This window comes from Mesitornis unicolor, unplaced genomic scaffold, assembly GCF_000695765.1.
Source record: "Mesitornis unicolor isolate BGI_N332 unplaced genomic scaffold, ASM69576v1 scaffold6699, whole genome shotgun sequence".
In the NCBI taxonomy this organism is placed as follows: Eukaryota; Metazoa; Chordata; class Aves; order Mesitornithiformes; family Mesitornithidae; genus Mesitornis; species Mesitornis unicolor.
In genome coordinates, this window is record NW_010206454.1 from 1 (window position 1) to 20,177 (window position 20,177).

General features: G+C 37.7%; 1 protein-coding gene across 1 annotated transcript; it reads left to right on the forward strand.

Annotated features, from left to right (window-relative positions):
- Positions 1–3,923: 3,923 nt before the first annotated feature.
- On the forward strand, positions 3,924–18,446 carry LOC104534548 (protein YIPF7-like). Its single transcript, XM_010191749.1, has 6 exons — positions 3,924–3,955; positions 6,184–6,300; positions 8,052–8,218; positions 9,885–10,030; positions 14,513–14,694; positions 18,284–18,446. Exons 2-6 carry the CDS (start codon positions 6,185–6,187, stop codon positions 18,444–18,446), a joined length of 774 nt encoding a protein of 257 aa, XP_010190051.1. The 5' UTR covers positions 3,924–3,955; position 6,184.
- Positions 18,447–20,177: the final 1,731 nt, after the last annotated feature.

Sequence of the window (20,177 nt, forward strand, 5' to 3'; positions counted from 1 at the left end):
CACTGCGGCCTGGGCCAGCTCCGGGACCGGGGCTGGCATTGGGGCCGGTTCCAGGACCAGGGCCGGTGCCGGGGCCGGAGCCGTGACAGGAGCCCGGGCCGGGTCCAGGGCCGCCAGGGCGGCTTTTAAAACGATATTGTTCTCATGCAAAGAGACCTGAGCACGCCACAGTCTTTCAACTAGCGCCATTTGAATTACAATGGCAGACCATAACACATAGTCATAATAGCTGCAATGGCTGTTCTTCAGTCCTTCAAACCCCTGTGTCTCAAGCCTGCCGGTCAAAGGAACAGAACCGTTCTTCATAAGCATATTCATTATGTAGCGGCCAAGGTATTCAGGCAAAGCCTTAACCCGACTCAAGCCCACATCCATCACGGTCCAAAATACATGGCAGTGTAACATGGAAGCAGGGCAAGTAACCCTTAAACCATAATACTTATACCCATTAGCTTCAACTCTCATTTTAATTTTGATGATTTTACCTCATCCAAACTATTTTTCCCCAGATTATTAACATCCTTTTTACCTATAAAGCAAAGAAAATGAGGTTATATTTACATTGTCTTCTAAAGCCTTGAGGTTCAACAAGTTCTTTCTTGCACATGTTAATGCATGCATGACAGCCTTCTCTAATGTGGTGTGTCAGTGGTGGAGTGAACATCAGGTGCCTCAAGAAATGTTCAGCTCAAGCATCCCTTTGCTCAGTCTATTGACCTATATCAGTAAATATTGACTGGGTGCTCCATTCACACCAAACTTCAGCAATTAATATTTACTATAGCTATTGTAATCATGTACATATCCATTTTTCCTAGCCTCTCTCTGATGCTTTTCAGTCTTACAGTTTTTTCACCACAGAATGGTTTATTTAGGGTTCAGACCTGTCCCTGAGTAAAATAATTTCTTATTCATAGACTTTAAAGTATTAAAAAGAACCTGTGCTATCTAGTTTGTAGTCCTGGATAAACGAAGGTCATGGAGCATTACTGAATTAATTCCCTACCTGAACTGAAATATAATATCTCGTCTGATCATCAGATGTCCTGTTATAGGAAACTTGCTAGCACTGTTGGGAAACTGCTCTTGTGGTCAACTGCTGCAGTAACTCTGAAAACTTTCAAGCTCTTCTGCTCTTTTATTTTTCTGTTGATTAAGAGGATCTTTTTATCATTTGCTGTCTTTTGTCTCAACAGATTTAAGTTAAAACATCCTGTGACAGGCTCTGGTTGGTAGATTGTGCTTCAAAACGTCTGACAGATAAAGTTTATAAAGTTTCTGTCCCATAAGACACCATTAAGAAATCATTCCCTGTTTAACAACTACAATTGAGACACATCAAATAGCACTTACTTGAGCAGTATAATGGTTGTCCCATTAAGCAGTGATGGTTCTGTATTTATTGAAACAAAATCAGATAAAATGCCTTGTATAAATATAGGTCATCAGTGGTTACCTTTCCCAATGACAAATCTTGTTAGAAAATATATTAATTTGAAATGAGCTAGTCAAGCCCATGTTGATTGTATTCATCGATTCAGTTATTTTTTATTTGAGTCCATAATTTGCTTGGATTAATTTTGTGGTGACAGGTTAATAACTATTCAGGGCATCTCATTTAGCTTTTTATAAAATGGTGCATTTGCACAGTTTTGATCTTCTCTGATTTTCCTGTTGTTTCACAACTCAACAATGTAGAAGGTTTTTGACCACTTCTAACACTCTTAGATGCAGAATTTTAAGATGTTGATTTGAGCATTTCTAATTAAACATTTCTGTCTTTTTTTTTAATTGATCTTTACTTTTTCATCTGATAGGAAAATGAAAGTGTTGTTATGATTCTGTCTGTTTCTAATACACTTGGACAGTTCTTGTTTCTATTAGTCAATTTTCTATCAACTAAGTAATTCTATCTTCTTTTTATTTTTTAGTCAATTGTCTGCATCATCACTTTTAACTAATATAAATTTTCATTTTTGTATTTAGATGTCCATTTATCTGTCTACATACACAGGGATATTCAAGTAACATGTAAAATCTATTTTAATCTATATCAAAAAAATCTGTTTAAAATTTAATTTTTATCTTTTTTACCTTTCTAGTGGCTTTCTTTTCTAACTGTAATATGCTAAAATATCTGTTAAATAGCTATTAATAGCTATTAAAACAGTCTTCAACTGTTCCTCACTACTAGTCATTGTATTTTTTTTCTATTTGAATTCCTTCATTGAAGTGCCTTGTCTGATAATGATTCTCAGTTCTCATCTGGCATCTGGCAGTCAGTATGCATATATGTATATATATTTGAATGCAAAATATATGTATATGCATATAACTTTTCCTAACTGAAACTAGCAAAATTAACCAAGTCAATTTTGTAATTCTAATAAGTAAGCATAACCCTACTGAATTAGGATTTTTCTATGCCTAAAAAAAAATTTTCTTTTTATTACCTTCTTGAAAAATAGAAGGTAGTTCTGTATCATTCCCCCCATTGATTTGGTATAAACAAGATCAAAGCATATTCTCTAAACTGGGACAATTAGACATTATAAAGGTTAGCAGTTTGCTAAGAACTGAAACTGAAAATTCACCTTGGTTGGTGTAGCAACATGAATCATTATTCTGGAAATGGCAGGAGAGAAATTTAACAGCATGAGGAAGTATTAACAATAACTGTAATAAATACTGTAGTTAGATTACTGTTAATTAACACAAACAGATGTTATATTTTTCTGCTTCTCATCATTCTTCAGTTCTGGGCTCTTTTATGGACATATATATTGAGTGAAATCTCAGCAAACTTCATTTTTTCTTATTTAAAAAATGTACTTATATTACAATTCTTTCATAGCATCGTCGATCATGTACTAACAGGGCATGATTATTCTCCTAATGAAATGGAAGTCATTTGGCCTTCAACCTCACAGAACTTAATATGCACCTGAGGCATAGATTAATGGCCTGATAGTACATCTCATTTAATATCCCATTCCTTAAATTAACCAGCCCAAGCACTGATTGGGAAACTAATAAATATGTGAAAAAGGCAGTACCTGTTATGGCTGGTTAAGTATCTGATACTAAAGCATGTGTAAATAGAAAAGCTGGTTTTGAAGTTTAAATACTATTTCAAAATCCATACTGTGCTACAAGTTTTCTAGAAGCCAGGACTATGAAACAGAAGTTCCTGATTCCTAACAGGTCATGTAGTGAAAGGAATATCACGCTGAGCATTGTATTAAAAAAATTAGTAATTAATTTGCTTTGCAGATGGATGAGAGCTCCTGGAGAAGTGATGGGGCAGGGGGATGTGCCTGGAGAATAGGGCCCTGACATTGGATCAGTTAAGAAAGCTGGCCCCATGGTGTGCTCATCTTCCCTCCCTCTGCTGTTGTGGTCCCAGGGAGCCTGACGTTCTTCCCAAGATGCATGTGATCAAAATCTTCCTCTGCAAGCCACAAGGAATGGCTCTAAGGCCACATGAGCCCATAGTCTGCACTGTGGAAACATCTGCTAGAAACGTAGCAAGTAAATGTATTTACCCTACTCATTTAACAGATGCTATTACATACTCTTAAAACTTTTTAATATCTAACAGCTCAGCTCATGAGGGCTCCACCAGGACCTTTATAAATACCTACTCAAGAAAGAAGCTCTGAACTACAATCTATATTGTTGGGTTGAAATATATAGAACTGTATTTGCTCATTTTGTTCTGCTTTCCTTGAAGATTTCTATCCTTTTCTGCTTATTATTGTTAGTGCTTGTTAAATGCTGGCCGTGATATTGACAGGTTGTGGAGGTTTTTTCCTTCATATGCATCTGTTCAAAGATCAAGTTTAGAATCTTATAAATAGCACGAAGCTCAGCCCTGTTGAAGCAAGAGGATATTTTAGGTGTTCTCCAACATGTGAATACAACAGACTGGAGTTTTCATCACGTATCTTAAAAAGTAAGTAAACTTAACTCCAAATTCTTTTGAAAAATAAGTTTATCTTTTCTGAAAAATACTATACAGATTGTAGCATACCTAGTTAAGTAATTATTTCATTCTTTATAGTCAAAGCAAAGAACATTAAAGACTTACTGGAATTGAACTGTTTGAGTAGAGGTACTAACTAAAGTTTTTTAAAACATATTTCATGTAAAAAATTTATTGATAAATAAATAACTGGTGTGCAATTCCATCTAAACCCATGGTAAATAGTTTAGTACAATTAAATTGTTTTAAGTCATATTTACAAAAATTATTTCTCTTCAAAATTTGGAAATCCTGCATGATTGGTCAGCGGTTAAGAAAATAATGTAAGAAGAACTTCCACTTTGAATGCTTTAGGTAAATGAAGGAATTGGGTCCCCACAGATAAGTCTGATTACAGTATACAACTTAACAACTTTAATATGCAGCATTTCAGGGTCTGTGATGAAATACTAATCTTTCTAGCTTTTACCTCCAAAGAGATTTGCTAAGATCTTTTCCATAAGCAGCATGTGCTTGATACAGAGGTAACTATGAGAGTAACAATGAGAGGAAAAGCGTATTTTTGCCAGTGGCATTTGGAAACTTGGAAAAGAGGGAAAAAGTGAATAAAATGGGAAATGTTAGGAGAGATTAATATCTTACATGGAAATCTAAGTAAATTGGATATAGTTATGGTTATCAGTCAGGTTATATAAATTCTCTGCGTATTTTAAGAGTTTAACTATATAAATGATAGCCAAGTGGTGAAACACACACATGCTTCTGTGTATTTACAGGCAAATCCTGCTCAGACCATTCCCTGAATCACTGAAGAACATAGGTGGGAGGAAAGAGGGCTTAGGGGGATCTCATCAATGAATATAACCACTTCACGGGAGGGAGTAAAGATGATGAGGCCAGACTTTTCAAAACTCGATTGGACCTGAGCAGCCTACTATCGATGTCCCTGCTTTAGGCAGGGGCTTGGACCAGGCAATCCCCAGAGGCACCTTCCAACCTTCACCTGTCAGTGGTTTGGGCACTCCTTGAACCCATGCGCTGCTCCGAGCAGGTGTGATGTCTTTGTTGCCTTGTGGCTCAGCATAAAGGTAACACTGAGGTGAAGCAGCGTCTTATGGATACCCTTACTCAAGTCATGGAATTAATTATCTTGGTAGACCTGCCAATTTTGAAGCTGTCTTGTGGATATATATTTAGTCATGTTAATAACATAAGAAGTACCTAGACCAAATCTAAGAATTAATGAAGTATCTTTACAATTTAAAATATTCTATAATGCCAAAAGGTACATGTTGTTTTACAGAACCAATGTGCTTGGTTTCTTATGCTGCTTATATGTGACCCAGACCACCAGTCCTGCCTACACACAAGTTATGGAAAATGGGCCCAGTGTGTGCAAAATTCAAATAGTTACAAAACCAAGAACGACGATATCCTAGGTTAGTCGCAATATGAAAGAAAAAACAGAGAAGTTCTTCCTTTCTTAGTCTAATCAGTCCATAGCTACAGAGCTGAACTATGGGTCAGGAGGAATGAAAGACATGTTTTAACGTGTTTTCTTTACTCTCCAGTCATGCAGTATGCTGCCCTCTTCAAAGGCATGTAGCTCACCCATGAGAATGTTTATCTGCTACTCCTAATATGCCAGCTACAGTGTCCTTAAACGAAAGCGACAAAAACTGTGGAATATATTTGTATTTTTCCAATGTTTAGTGATGATAATTTATAATATTGCAAAGCAATATAAATAAATAATAATTTAAAAATAATAATAGGTTTTGAAATTCATAATACTCCTTAAAAACATTAATTTCTAAGCATTCAGACATGGCCATTTTTAATTTTTTTAAAAATAGGACCATGAACTACTTAAAAAAATCATTTACTAGATATCTATCTTCCAAAATTACTTAAGTTATTTTTGGTAACACTAAGAGGACAGGAAATATTGTATTCCACTCGTAAATTAACATACAATCATTAATGATAAAAAATTAATTTCTCTTGTTATAACATATGAAAGTTAAGTGACCACTTTTGTCACTTCCAAATTATCATAAGTTTCTACAGAAAGTTTCTCTTGACTCCATGGCTTTAAGGTTTGTTATTTTCATTTCAGTTTTGGACAGCTCAAATCATAGATACTGGTTTGTTCCAAAGGCTTTTTTATTAATACTTACAATCTTTTTTTCAATCAGAATGTCAAATTTTGAGCAGTTACACTTGGACTTTTACCAATCCAATTATAATATAGATGACCAGGAAGAATGTGACAACAGTTACGGGTCTAATGAAAACCTCTCTGGAAGCAGAAAGTAAGTATGTTCCCCTCCCCCCACAAAAAATAAAAAGTGATATATCTCAAAGCTCAAACTGGAAGAGGGTAGATTTAGATTAGATATTAGGAAGAAATTATTTACTCAGAGAGTAGTGAGACACTGAAACGGATTGCCCACAGAAGTTTTGGAAGTGTTCAAGGTCAGGTTGGATCAGGCTTTGAGCAACCTGGTCTAGTGAGAAGTATCCCTGCCTATGGCAGAGGGGTTGGACTGCATGGTCCATTTTTGGTCCAACCCAAACCATTCTATGATTCTTCGATTCTATGAAATTAATGACAAAAACCAGCATTCAATTCCTGAAAAAGACTGCAGAATCAAGACAGTGGAAGTTTTAGGGGAGAAATACAAGCCATACCAGTAGAAAGATAGGAAGAATCTTGTTATTTCATTTTCTTTCTTATATTTTAAAACCTATTGGTGACTTCTGTCGATGGAAGAGGGTCACTGAGAGAAAGAAGTTCTGAGAGCTTCCCCTTAAGGAGATTTCTACAGGACTGTGTGTCAGGAGGTTAGGTGTTGCTGCAGCTTCCCTCAGTTCAGCAGCTGATGGATCTGGATGGCTTCAGGTCTTGCAGAGGGGTCTACATGGCAGGCAGGAGACCAGCCCAAGTCAACAGTGTTCCTCCCAGCCATGCATTCAGGCTTCCTGGAAAAAAAACAACCTGTGCCCCACAAAGGTATTTAGTCACTCCTGCCTCTGGAACCAGTGCTCCAGAGTCTGTGCCACCTCCCTGGAAAATCTCAGGAAATAAAGAATGGGTGTAGTTTAAGTACTGAAATGCAAATCAAAGGATGAGAGATTGGCCCTAGCTCTCCCTTGGAGTTCCTGGGCTGTTCTGTGTTATACCCTTACTATTTCCTAGCTTTCTTCTGTTTGGTATTTCTTTTTTTGTTTTCTTGGGGTTTTGTTTGTTTGTTTCATTTTTGCTATCGTCCTTTTTGGATGTCACTGGCTGTACATAACATATTGATTTCAGTCAAATGAGAGTTTGGGCTTGGTTTATGCCTTCTGGTCATACCAAAATAATATATAATAATAATTAGGGAATCACAGAAAATAGAGCAGGAAAGAACTTCAAGAGATCTAGACTGTCTCCAAGGCAGAATTACTTATAATTAAACTTTTCTTTATAAAAGTATTTGGTTTTGTGCTACTTTTATATGTACAGATGTTACAGGTTGTTTAACTGTAACTGTAAAGGAGTGGCTGAGCTTCATGTTATTAATGTGAGGATTTGGGCACATATTGCTAGAAATTTTTAAGGTCTTTCTCAGATTCGAGAAACAATATAATTTGGCTAAACATGTGGCTTTATTAGCAGTACGGACATATCTGAGGAATGTCACCAGGCTGCTCAGTGGAAAAGTCAGGACTGCCCAAATTTGCGGGTGCCCTCACAGCTCCTAAATTCTAATTTTCCCTCACCCCCAGCCTGGGGGCCTGCACTGGATGGGCAAAGAAGTGGGTGCGATGGCTGCAACGTGCTGGCAGGCTGGCAAGGAGCCCTGCCTGGTTTCACAGGGGGTTGCAGTGAAGGCCAGCAAATCCACGGTCAGCAGCTTGGCATTCGCTGCATCCAGTGGATGTTGTGCCTAGAAAATTCGCAGGCTCCCCAAATTAAAAATAGGTGCAAATTTAAACCATGGTACATAGTGAGCAGCTCTAAGCTGTTGTGAAGGTACTCATTGCAGTTACTTGTTTTGCTGTGATCTGCTTCTTGTCCCAGGAGCCAGACAGGAGAGCACCCTCCAGCTGGTGCTTTTGCCCCATCAGAAATGCTTCTGTCCTCTCCAAGTTACACCGGTCAGATTTTACAGCCAACGTACAGTCCCAACACTCTCTTCCATCTTAGTTATGCTGACGGATTTGACGAAGAACCTGCTTTGCTGGAAGGTAAAAATAAAACCATGGACAATGCACGTGGTTCCTGAGAGTGCCTCTGCTTTGCCAGCCAATGGCAGTCACTACAGAAACTGCAGCAGAGCTGCCAAGCACAGCTGTGCCAGCTTCAGCCAAGAGCCGCTGGCCTTCAAACCTACATTTTCTTATTAGAATTTGCCATGGATTCATTCGGTCTTATGGTATATAGAGCATATACATTACTACCACTAGATGACGGCATAGCAATATGTTTTGCATTCACATTTCCAAATATTTTTTTCACTCTGTGTTTATCCTGCATACATATTGGAACAACTATGATTAATCAGTAATAACCTTTTTGCATATCTTGTAATAAATTTAATAGTTTGAAGATGCTAAATAGCTTGTTTCAGTGGGAAATAAATTGAGAAAGCGGTTTTCAGCTTCAATTAGTTGATCATTTAAATACACAAACAATATCATTCTTTATGATGATTGAACCATCCTGTATGCTAGTGGCTAATTTTGAGGTTTACAAAGTATTTGTGCTACATTAAAAAAAATTGAAGAATTTGTTTGTGATTATTTCAGCATAATGTAAAAAGAGGATATTCAGCCTTCTTTTGCATATTGGAAGGCAAGTGGAGTTTTTACTACTTGAAAGATAACACTACAGCCTTAAAAACAGCAAGATCACTGTTTTATACAGATAACTGCTAGACCTCTATCTCTCAGATTTCCAAGCATTTAACTCCACAGGCAGCCCATCTTGTGAAAAGGATGTTGGAAAACAACTGCTTCTAATCCACAGGGCTTCAGAGATTTTACTATCTATGTGGCACATAAATCTGACCAAAGGCACACATTTAAATACAGAATAACTTTATACAATATTTTAGCTCAGTTTGAGATGATGGATTTGTGGAATAAGGTAAAGACCTGGCTTTCCGAACAGATCTAACACATCGGCAGTCTCAGTAATTCTGGCACCTGGTTCTGAACCTAACTTTTCCCTTCCTGGAGCATCTCAGGGAAGAAGACTACTCTTGCAAGCTGAAGTGTTTCTGCAGAAATTACAGAAGAAATCTTTGCCCCAGTAAAGATAATGGCAGCATTCCCATTTACTTTAATGGAGAAGAATTTTGTTCTAGGGGTCCTCAGCAATTACTTTATAAATGCAGAAAAGCTTATAAAGCACTGCACAGTGCCTTGAAGGGAAGAATGTCATTTTTAAGTGCCTCTGGCAGTTCAAGCTTATGACATATCTCTTGTCAGATTTGCCAGAATTAAAGCATATATCTCTGTCTTTGGTGTTCTAGAGTATCTTGAATTCTGCAGTTACTGTTAATTAGCATATTTTTCAACATCTAAGCCAGTGTGGCATTAGATATATGTATTTTAAATATAGGGAAAACAAATATTAACTCAAAAATGCTGGAGGCATTTTTTAGTTCACTGCCTGGAATTGGATTTAATAAAGTAATATTCCAATGTAAAATCAGAGCTGACTCTCAAATATACTGGTTATATTGGAGGGGCAGCATGTTCCCACTACAGAATATGCCATCCTACAATATTATCTTCATTAAAGCAATTAATTTGTTTGCTTGTTTTGGTTTTTGAGATATCTAATAGGTTTCTGTAAAAGTGTTGTTTACTTGTAAGCAATTAAAAATCCTGTAATTTCTCACTGCAGAACTCGGGATTAATTTTGTGCATATATGGCAAAAAACATTAACAGTTCTCAATCCAATGAAGCCTGCAGATGGCAGCATCATGAATGAGACAGACCTCACTGGACCTATGGTTTTCTGCTTGGCCCTTGGAGCAACGTTGCTGCTGGTAGGTTGTGGTAGAAATCCAAAGGGATTTCATGTCTAACAAGTTCATTCCTAGGTGATAATGCATGTGACATTGCAGGAGATGTAGTACTGGAATAGAATGAGTCCTCCGCTGCCACTTGTTCTGAGATTATATATTAAAAAGTCTCCTTGCTTTGAAAGTACCACATAAAGTTTAAATGTAATGTAGATGTAATACAGGTAAAATGATGTATTACTTCCAGTGGAAATAAGACCACACCATCTTTGGGGTGGGTGTATAGGAACAAAGGACAGATCTGTGCAGTGTATATCCTGGGGAGGCTCTGAACACTCGAAGCTCGTCAGCATGTGCTCGGTAAGGACCTCACAAAGAGGCTTTAGAGGAGAGAATAAAAAGGCATTGTAGACCAGCCCAGTTTTTTGAATACTTTTGCTACTGTTTTAGTCTCTCAATATTATTTTTGGGAGTGCTAAGATATTAAAAAAATATTTTTATGTAACTAACATAATTCAAAAAAGAAAATTGAAAGAGTCTTTACCCCGCCTCAAATTCACAATACCTTCCTATCAATTTTTCTAGTGCTTGCTTTGTTTATATTCTTTTTATACATCATCTGCTAAACAAAATATTGTAGCCTGTGTTTAACCTCTTTCCTCTTTATGAATGTAGCTTTCCTCCAGGAGGAAAGTTTATCAGGGATTTCACACTAGTCCAAATTCACCTATTTATCACTGACAACAGGGGCTTTCCAGTGCTGCTGAAGTACAGCTCTGATTGTCGGCAGCAATTTATCAGACAGGGATAAGGTGGGACCATCCTGGGAAGGGCTTTACTGCTCTAGAAACTGAGGTGAGAGAAATGGGACTGTAATTCTCCATTTTCTCTGTGATAAGTAGTGCTGAATCAGAAGACTCTTGCAAGTTCTTACTCAATTTGTACTGTCAGTGCAGTATCTTGAATGTGCAAACTGCAATATAAATGCCAAGTAGTATTACTTTTTATGTCCCTATAAAAATAAAAATCTTTTAGAAGTGTGAAAGAGGCAGGAGGAAAGGGAATAAAAGGAAAAGAAGGTGGGGAAACTAAAGAAGGCATGCTATTTTCTACCTAAAGAAAGAAAGTTATGAGAGGAATAAAAGGAGAATGTGTTGAATTGATTACAATCAGGAAAACAGAAGAAAAGCCAGAAGAAAGAAAATAAGGAAAAAAAAAAAGGTTGCCATTGATTTTGCTCCCTGGATAGCCAACAGTTGTAATAAATATTAAACTACTATTATTGAAATAAATTAATTTAATATCATATTTAATATGTGATATTAAGAGTTTTACGTGTCATTAGAAAAACAACTATTATCAGTGCTCCCGTTTTAGGCCAGCAGAAGCCCTATGATGTAATCTAGTGTTTTTGTGCCACAACTTCACAGCAATAAGTCTATGATATTTCCACAGGCCATCTTATAAATTCAAGCTGCTCATTTTCTCTCAGATGTGTTTGAATACTAAAGTGGCTCTTCAGCTGTGTAAGCTATGATATCCTTCTGTACTTGAATAATTCTCTTCTAATAGCACCAGAAACATAATTTTGTTGAGAGCTTGTTTCCAAAAATAGTTTATAAATTTTATTTAGTTTCAGCTTTTTAACTATGGAAAAATATGCAAAGATATTCTTCAAACAGTAGCAGTTTTTTCAGAGCAGGGAGAGAAAGAGGAAAGGTTGTGAGCCTGGCAGAAGGACTTGATCTTCCTCATATTGGCATAGAGCAGGGAAGCTCCATTGCAGATAGGAAAACAATGGCAGTGCAAAAGTTAGCAGAAGCTGGAGTCTCAGCTGCTTTGTATTTTACATAGTAATTTGTACAAAATTGTACTTCCCCCTCCACTTAAACTAAGGATAGTAATACCCACTCTAGTCAGATGCAAACAACACTCAAAGTCTGACTTTCTTCTATCCTTGTTCCTTCTGCAGAACAAGTTTAGCTCTTTCCATTCATCAAAGCCTGCCAGACTAATCAAGTCTGATTCTGGTTTTGCTTACATCACTGTGAACTGGGAGTATTCCCACGTGTGTGAGTCAATATATTTACATATGTTAAGAAAGACTGGAACTGGAACCAACATGTTCAGCTGCCTTTTAGCTGCCTTTTTTTTTTCCCTATGTCATTCTCTTGCACCACAAATCAAACATTTTTCCAAGTGGAGGTTTCAGTTAGCTGCTAGTGATCCCTTCATCTCTGTCTCAGTAATTTCCTAATCTTAAATTAGACTGCTAAATAGTGTTGTGTGGAATAATTAAACACACTGAAACAAATACTCTAAAATATTACCTTTGAGTTGTTACATCTGTTTGAGACAGAGCTTTTCTTAGATGGTCTGTAGTAAAGGCTGTCCCAAAGTGTTGTAGATATTAAACTTACTACAAACCTGTAGTGACTGAAATTGTAATTAATAATAATCTGAGCTTCCCATACTATCTCTAGCTATCATTACTTTTATTTGGTGACACAATTTTTCCTGATTATTTTATACCAGTAGTATGCAAATGCCAGTAAGGACTCTATACCTAAATAGGAAGCTTTCTTATGCTGTTAGTTCAGGAATAGATTATTCCATTATGATGGAAAGCATAAGGTGATCCTGCTCTGGCAGGGGGGTTGGACTAGATGGAAAAGGCCAACATTCAGGATGTTGTGAGGATGTGGGCAACCTGGCTGGACCTGACCTAACCTTGAGGACTGGAACCAGAGGAGAGCTCAGCAGTGAGCCAGGTCAAGCTGAAAACGGGATAATGGTGCTGATGTAGAGAGAGGACTTATTAACTGATGCTGCTTTTCATATAAAGTGCACTGTTCTCCAACTAGAGCTGGTCAACTGTCACCAACCTGCAACATTGAGACTTTCAGGTTGTGTCATCACTAGATAATGCTCTCTCCACTATGTTGCTTTGTATCTGTCCTGCTCAAATACTGCTGGCATCCAGTGATCAGTTTCCACCTGAATGGATACAGGAAGAAGGGGCAGAGAAAGAGGGTCCTCAAAGTTGGTTTCCCCCAGATTTTATTAACATGTATGGATAAGTAAAGTGGGAAGTCTTTGCAGTCTTTCTTAACCATCATAGAAAAGGTACTTGTAAATATTTCAAACCATGAAAAAGCTTCAATGTTTCCACCTTATCCATCACAAGAGAATCCAAGCATAAAATAGAAAATTATTAGGAAACTGAGACCCCTTATTAGTTCTGATTCTCATGTGGTTTTTCATATACAATATATAATGTGTGCAATATATAGATGTGTATGTGTATGCACAAACACAGGTGTGTTTTAAGTATGCATATATGTATTTTTATGTGTTAGGAAGGTGATGCATTTTGGCCCTTCATTTGAGAAGTTTATTCCTTAGTTAAGGGTTGAGTCCCAGTTTTGAGCTTTCTCCTTCACAAATGCATGTTATCATTGGGATACAAAGTTCCAAGACAAAGCAAACAAAGCCATCTTCACCCCAATCACTGTTTATTTCTGATGTACAAATGTTTCCTTCTGATGTACAGATGTGGAAATGACAGTATTGCATAGCCCACCTTCAGTATTTCATTTATTAGAAGCTTGAAGGGAGAGAAAAAAAAAACAGGTGACAGTCTTTTGTGCGTGTTCATTTTTGGGAGTGAACAATGCCCTCATACCTGGAGGTGATCCTTCAAACTCATGGCAGGTGCTGTGGCCACTGTTGCCAGTTGTACTAGTTTTGTGTAAAAAATTAGAAAACATCAGGCTCCAGGCTGTCAGGCTGGTACATTTCACAGGCACTAAATTTACACAAAGGAATAAAACCTGGAAGGAAAAAACACCTAGGTTTTTTCCATTTGTTGGAACAAAAAAAGGACACACACTGACAGTTACTACTCAGGGTTATGTTGAAATGAATCTATTGTATTGTCTAACCACAGAGATGTGTCTTCCTCATGGTAGTCAAGCAGAAGAATGGACATCCTGAAAAACAGCATAATTTCAATGAAATTTTACTAGTTTTTTGCAGGTCTGCTTAAAGCTAGAGGTCTGTAATAAAATGTGACGCATATCAAGGAAGTCGGATCATAATTTTGCTTAGGACACTTTTCCACAGCCTCATATACACCTACTGGAAAGTTGTTTCCTGTTGCTAAAATGTGCTTTCCATAATTTTTTCTCAGTTTATTACCAGGTAGAGCTTCCCAGGTGTCCCCAAACAATTCTGATCCTGTTCAGAGCACAATTACAGAAAGACAGAGAATCAGCCTTATAACTTTAAATTAGGAAAAAGAACATTCTCATATATGTACCTTGGAAATTTTTCATGCAAAAATCACCCAAAAACATCAGCTGTGGTTTACAATTGAACTGATGTAGGCAAAGTGGGGAGAGTGTGAAAAAGTAACAAACTTAATGCTTTCCTTATGTCTTCTCCCACTACTTTGTGATCACTTGCTCACTCCTGACCCTTCATGCTTACTCATATCTATTCCAGGCAGGAAAAGTCCATTTCAGTTACGTGTATGGCATGAGTGCCATTGGGTGCCTTGCTATGCATGCCCTACTGAACCTGATGAGCGTTTCAGGAGTCTCGCATGGCTGCGTTGCAAGCGTCTTGGGCTATTGCCTGCTTCCTATGGTGATCCTGTCCTCTTCTGCAGTTGTCTTCTCACTACAGTAAGTATCAGTCTATGGCAACAGGAATCTTATCACAGAATCACAGAATATTAGGAGTTGGAAAGGACCTTGAAAAATCATCCAGTCCAACCCCCCTGCCAGAGCAGGATCACCTAGACTAGGTCACACAGGAATGTGTCCAGGCAGGTCTTGAATGTCTCCAGAGAAGGAGACTCCACAACCTCTCTGGGCTGCCTGTTCCAGTGCTCTATCCCCCTCATGGTAAAAAAGTTTTTTCTTATGTTCAGGTTGAACCTCCTATGCTCCAGCTTGTGCTTGTCCTGTCATTGGCTATCACTGTCCATTGGCCTTCTTGGCTGCAAGGGCACATTGATGGCTCATGGTAATTCTGCTGTCCACCAACACCCCGAAGTCCTTTTCTGCTTGGCAGTTTTCCAGCCTCTCATCCCCAAGCCTGCAGTGCTGCATAGGGTTATTGCGCCCGAAGTGTAGGACACACCAGACAATAAGTTGGAAGGCTGGTGTTATGGAAAACATTTTGTAAATGGTTACGTAGTGAATTTTGGCTTCCAAACCTGTGAAGAAAAGCACCATTTTGTTTGTGTGTTTAGGAGGAAATGGACAAAACTGGACTGTGTTTGAGAGGTATGTTATATATTCATTTTAATGTAAGTCCTCAGTTCCACAGTTTCCCATTTGGACTGAGAGTGCCTTTGATTTTTGCAGCAGTCTCAAATGGGATTTTTGTTTTGGAAAGTCAACAGTGGCCAAACTCAGGTATCAATTTTAAAAGTTGCTGCTGAACTTTAGTTTTATAAAGCAGGTTTTCCTGTTTCTTTTTGTTCATAGTATCAGGCTCCCATCCCTATGCTTTCTTTCCTTCTGTAGACTGACTTCTGTGTGACAGAATGAAATGATGAAGCAACCCTTAATGATCTGGAACATTAGAAATCGTGATTAAGATGTAGTAGAGTCGTATACTCTGAGGTATAGTTGTGGTGTAATTGCAAACCTGAAAATAACTGCAAACTTCGAAAAACCAAAGATGTGGTGGCATATGCATCTGTGCATGTGTGTGTGGGAGTTCAGTAATATGCCTATGAATAGGAAATTTGTATGCAAGCCTCTCCTTCCTCCTCATTCAGTAAGCCTTTTGAGATACAGACTGTTTACCTCCCTATTCATATACAGCAAAATACAAGGAAGATCCAGGTCTTGCCTGAAGTACTTGAGCAGTACTTTTATCCATTGCTAACATGTTATTAATAATGGTTCCCCTCCTTAGTCTTTGTTGTTCACTCACATTTTTAATTCTTCAGTCTGTAACGTATGGGACTTGGCAGCTGATGAACAAGAAAGTGCCCCTATTTGTTTTCCCTGGAAAAGCAGCAAAATATATATATATATATATATATATGATCTTTTCAGGAAGTTACATGATGGGATGAAGATTTTGGCACAATCCTTATTGCGTGTTACTGTGGAGCTATGTTGGGTTAACCTGACCGTATTCCGTGTGTTTCTGAGCTATCCTTGATGAGATGAACAGTAGTGACACTGAATAAGCTGTTTAATCTCTGTTCTCCTACACTTTCCATATTTTTTAAATTAACCTATTTAATAATCCACCCTAATAAAAGGTGCAGATACATAATTGTAGGACAGATGGGGTGAGACCCAAACCAGCTGTTACAACTGCACAGGTAGTGTTGTCTGTACAAGGAACCCTCAAGCACACACTGCACAAAAAATTAAACCATTATTTCTGACATTAATTGATATCTTTAAATGCCTATTTTCAGGATTCTGCAGTCCTTTCTCATTCACTATATGAAACTGCTTGACCACAGCAAGCATTAAGGTTAACTACTATGAACATGCTGTTAAAATTAAGTGGCAACTTTTAAATCCAACATGCATTCCATTATTTCTAATTTAAAAACTTACTTTAAATAGCAATACATTCATTATTTTAAAAAATATTTGTAAAAATATTGTCTGTGTCTATTTCAAAGAACTAAATTCAATGTTTGTTTTCACAGAAAATATATGTAAGATAATGCAGACATCTATTGCAAAGATAGATACTAATCCAACAAATTTCATTATTTGCTGTTTCACTGTAACTGAATAAAGTATAATACGGAATGTTTTGAGTGCTGTATAGTACCAAAGAGAAAACCAGTTCTTATATGCAAACTTGTGTGAAACTGGATTTGTTTGTGCCCATCTATGCTGATGTCACATCTGAGCCCAAGCCGATTACGTTTCCTTTTGGAGTGGAACTTCAGCTGTCTTTTTTCCAGGAAAAAAACCTCTATTCATTTCTATCAAATCCCTGAAAAGAGTGGTCAATTCCTTTTCTTGACTAAACAGTGAAGGAAATGAGTGTAAGAGTGGAAAAAGGAATTCTTAGACCCAGCTGATGCAGAAGACCCATTTGATGACCGCATCTGCAGGTTGTGAGAGGAGTGGAGAGGGTCCACTCGTGTCTGTCCCTCCAGCTCAATCTCATGCCAGTATGCCCCCCACCCTCTTGGTCACTGTGAGCATGACATCTGCCTTTTGTCCCACTCCCATGCTTGAGAATTTGGCCCTCATGGACATGCCAGACACAAGTTCTCTGCTGAATCTAAACCATTCCTTCTGGCAGTAAGGAATGTTAGATCAAAGACTGAATTTGTAAGTGCACAGAAGTATCTCTAGGCTCCAATATGACCTTTCCATCCTGCTCACTGCAAGTCCTGGAACAAACCATTGAGAGGCCACTGGCTTCTTCATGTTCAAGGCAGAATAGCCACAGCTCTAAATTGTACTACCTTGTGATAGCCCCCTAAAGAGTCTAGCTGAAAACTGTCACATTCCTGTTACGTCCCATCCCTCTGCCAGCATGGGTACCTGCTCAAAGAGCCATCCATATCAGCTCTGAATTTCTGGCTAACTGTCTAAGTGAGCATCTTAGCCTCTCCACTAGGCCAGGAACTTGGTTCAGAGAGCACAGTGTAATTTCCCTGAATGTCACTGTAAGGTTTAAAGAACACTTAAACTGAGGATATTAAATCACAAAGTCTTTAATGTTTTATTTTTAACATGTTGAAGTTGCAATGAGGTGCTGAATCACCTTAAAATCAGTTCTCTCCTTCCTCCCCCAAAGTCCCAAGAGCTGATAACACCAAGTACCTTATTGAACTGGAGACTGGATTGCCAGGAAATTAAGTATTTGATGTGATTGCATTAAATAAGCTAAGGCAATTAAAGAGAGCTTTACTCATCATGGTTTAATTGCAATAATAATATTAGTGGAGATTATTTATGATAAATGGACCTAAGCATATGTAGTCTGTTTCTTACTTCTGGTTCTGTCTGCTGATACTTAGGAAGACTGGAGCACCAAGAAGTCCTTCAGCAAGTGGCAGAGGTTCATTCATTCACCACATCTTTGAGACTGACACGGCGAAAATGTTTGTTTCTCAGGCTTGACTGTCACTATGTCAGACAGTCCTTGGTTCTTCCAGTGACTGCTACCTTATCAATAACAAACTCCTAGACATGAACTCAAGTTTGATAAGATTTGATGCTACATTTACTAACAAGTGGACACTGATGTGTTTCTTTTTTTTGCTCCTAGAGGGACCCTGGGAACCTTGTTAGCCCTGTTTATTATCGGATGGTGCAGTTTTTCAGCCTCCAAAATTTTTACCTCTGCATTGGCTATGGAAGAACAGCAGCTTCTCATTGCATACCCATGTGCTTTACTTTATGGACTTTTTGCACTTCTAACGGTTTTCTGAGATGTATTTTCTGGTAGCCTTATTATAGTCTGTTTACAGTTGTTAGAGGGGCAAGGGGTTATTTACTTATTTTTAGATTGCCTAGAGTTGCATTATGTTCCATTAACAAAATTAGTTTATATGACTTACCTTTTATTTGTCTAATGGTTGATAATGAAATAAAAAATCAAGGTAACAGGTAGATGACTGCAATAATGGTGTTTTGAAAGTCTCACAGCTTAAAAAAAAATTGTATTGAGAAGGTAGTAAAAGTGAAAAAATAGGAAAAAATAATAATTTAAAAAAACCTTTTTCTGAGTGTTTATTATATAACACACATACTAGAAATTAACTAGAAAGCAATAACATACATATTTAATAGACCTAGAAAATCAAGTGAAAATACAAATGTATTTATTTCAAAAAAACTCATCTTGCCATCTTACATGTTTACTAATTATTATCCAGAATTTATCTGTGTGGGTTTGTGGGGTTTTATAAGAGAAGAGTGAGTGGCTCTCCTTTGTGATGTTGAAGAATTGTCCAAGTGCGGCGATTGAGAGATGGGACACAGCTTGATGCAAGCAGAATGTTGGTTTATTGTGTGCAGTTGTTTCTTTATATATGCTTACATTGCCTGCGTGTTTTAAACTAATTGGTTCTTTTGAACATACACTGCTTACGTGACTGCATTTGATTGGTCAGTGATAGACTGTTACGCTAACAAAGAGTTCCTGTTTTTCAGGTCTTTGTTTAACCCTTTTATGGTCATGACTGCCTTCATTTTCCCAAGGTTTATGGCCTACAAGTTCCAGCACGTCGCCGCTTATTAATTGAGCAGTACTTGGGGTCCTGCTCTTCAGGCCTTGTCCTACATCCAAGAACAAGTTAGTACAACAGAGGGAGGAAACTAAGAAATGCCATCTTGTTGGTTTTTTTGTGGTTTTTTTTTTAAGAGGTGCTGCTGTCCAAAACACTATTGTACTGTTTGTAATGTATAGTAAAGTTGTATTTTAAAATTGCCACTAAACCACTGCCTGCTGTCACTGCAGAAAAGCACCACACAAAGCAAAGGCAACTCCTAAAAATGTCGCCTGAAAGGCAGAACTGTATTTGAGGAAGCAAAATACAAATCTCCACAATTTTATCTATCCCCCAAAAATCTATTTGCTGCTTTTAGTTTTACAGGAACCTGTTGGAGGCTTCATGAATTAAAATGGATATGATTATATAGAGTTCTATGGCTTGGAATCACCACCTTAAGAATTCTGTAATTTAGAAAGACCACCTTAAGATGACACAGGGTTAAAGAAAGAGAAAGTACCACGATGCGGCAAGAGAACGACTCGGAAGTAAACCAACAGGAAGCGGAAGTAAACCAACCTGACCCGGATGTGGGCGGTGACATGTAAGATAGTAACCAATCATGTATTAGCTTAGATAATATGGACACATATATGTAACCAATAGAAATGCTTATGTAGTGTGACTAAGGGATTTTGGACTATAAAAGCGCAGCTTCTGATAAAATAAAAGTCTTCGATTTATAACTCTTATAGAGTCGTCTCGGAGTCCGTAGGTCGTCTTGCAGGAACCTAACATTTTTATAATAGCCATGAAGCACAGAATGCACAAGATGATCTTTCAAAATGTAATATTAGAAGTATCAAGCCATCAAGAGGAAATGGAGATGTGTGTGCAGGCATAACAAGAGCAAAATCCAGTAGGCAGTGGTAGAGGTAAGGAATGTAA

Excerpts from the sequence above, each read along its gene's own strand:
- LOC104534548 (XM_010191749.1), top strand. The coding sequence starts at position 6,185 with ATGTCAAATTTTGAGCAGTTACACTTGGACTTTTACCAATCCAATTAT. Across the intron at positions 10,031-14,512 it reads TTGGAGCAACGTTGCTGCTG|GCAGGAAAAGTCCATTTCAG; the intron begins GTAGGTTGTGGT and ends TATCTATTCCAG. Across the intron at positions 14,695-18,283 it reads GCAGTTGTCTTCTCACTACA|AGGGACCCTGGGAACCTTGT; the intron begins GTAAGTATCAGT and ends TTTTGCTCCTAG.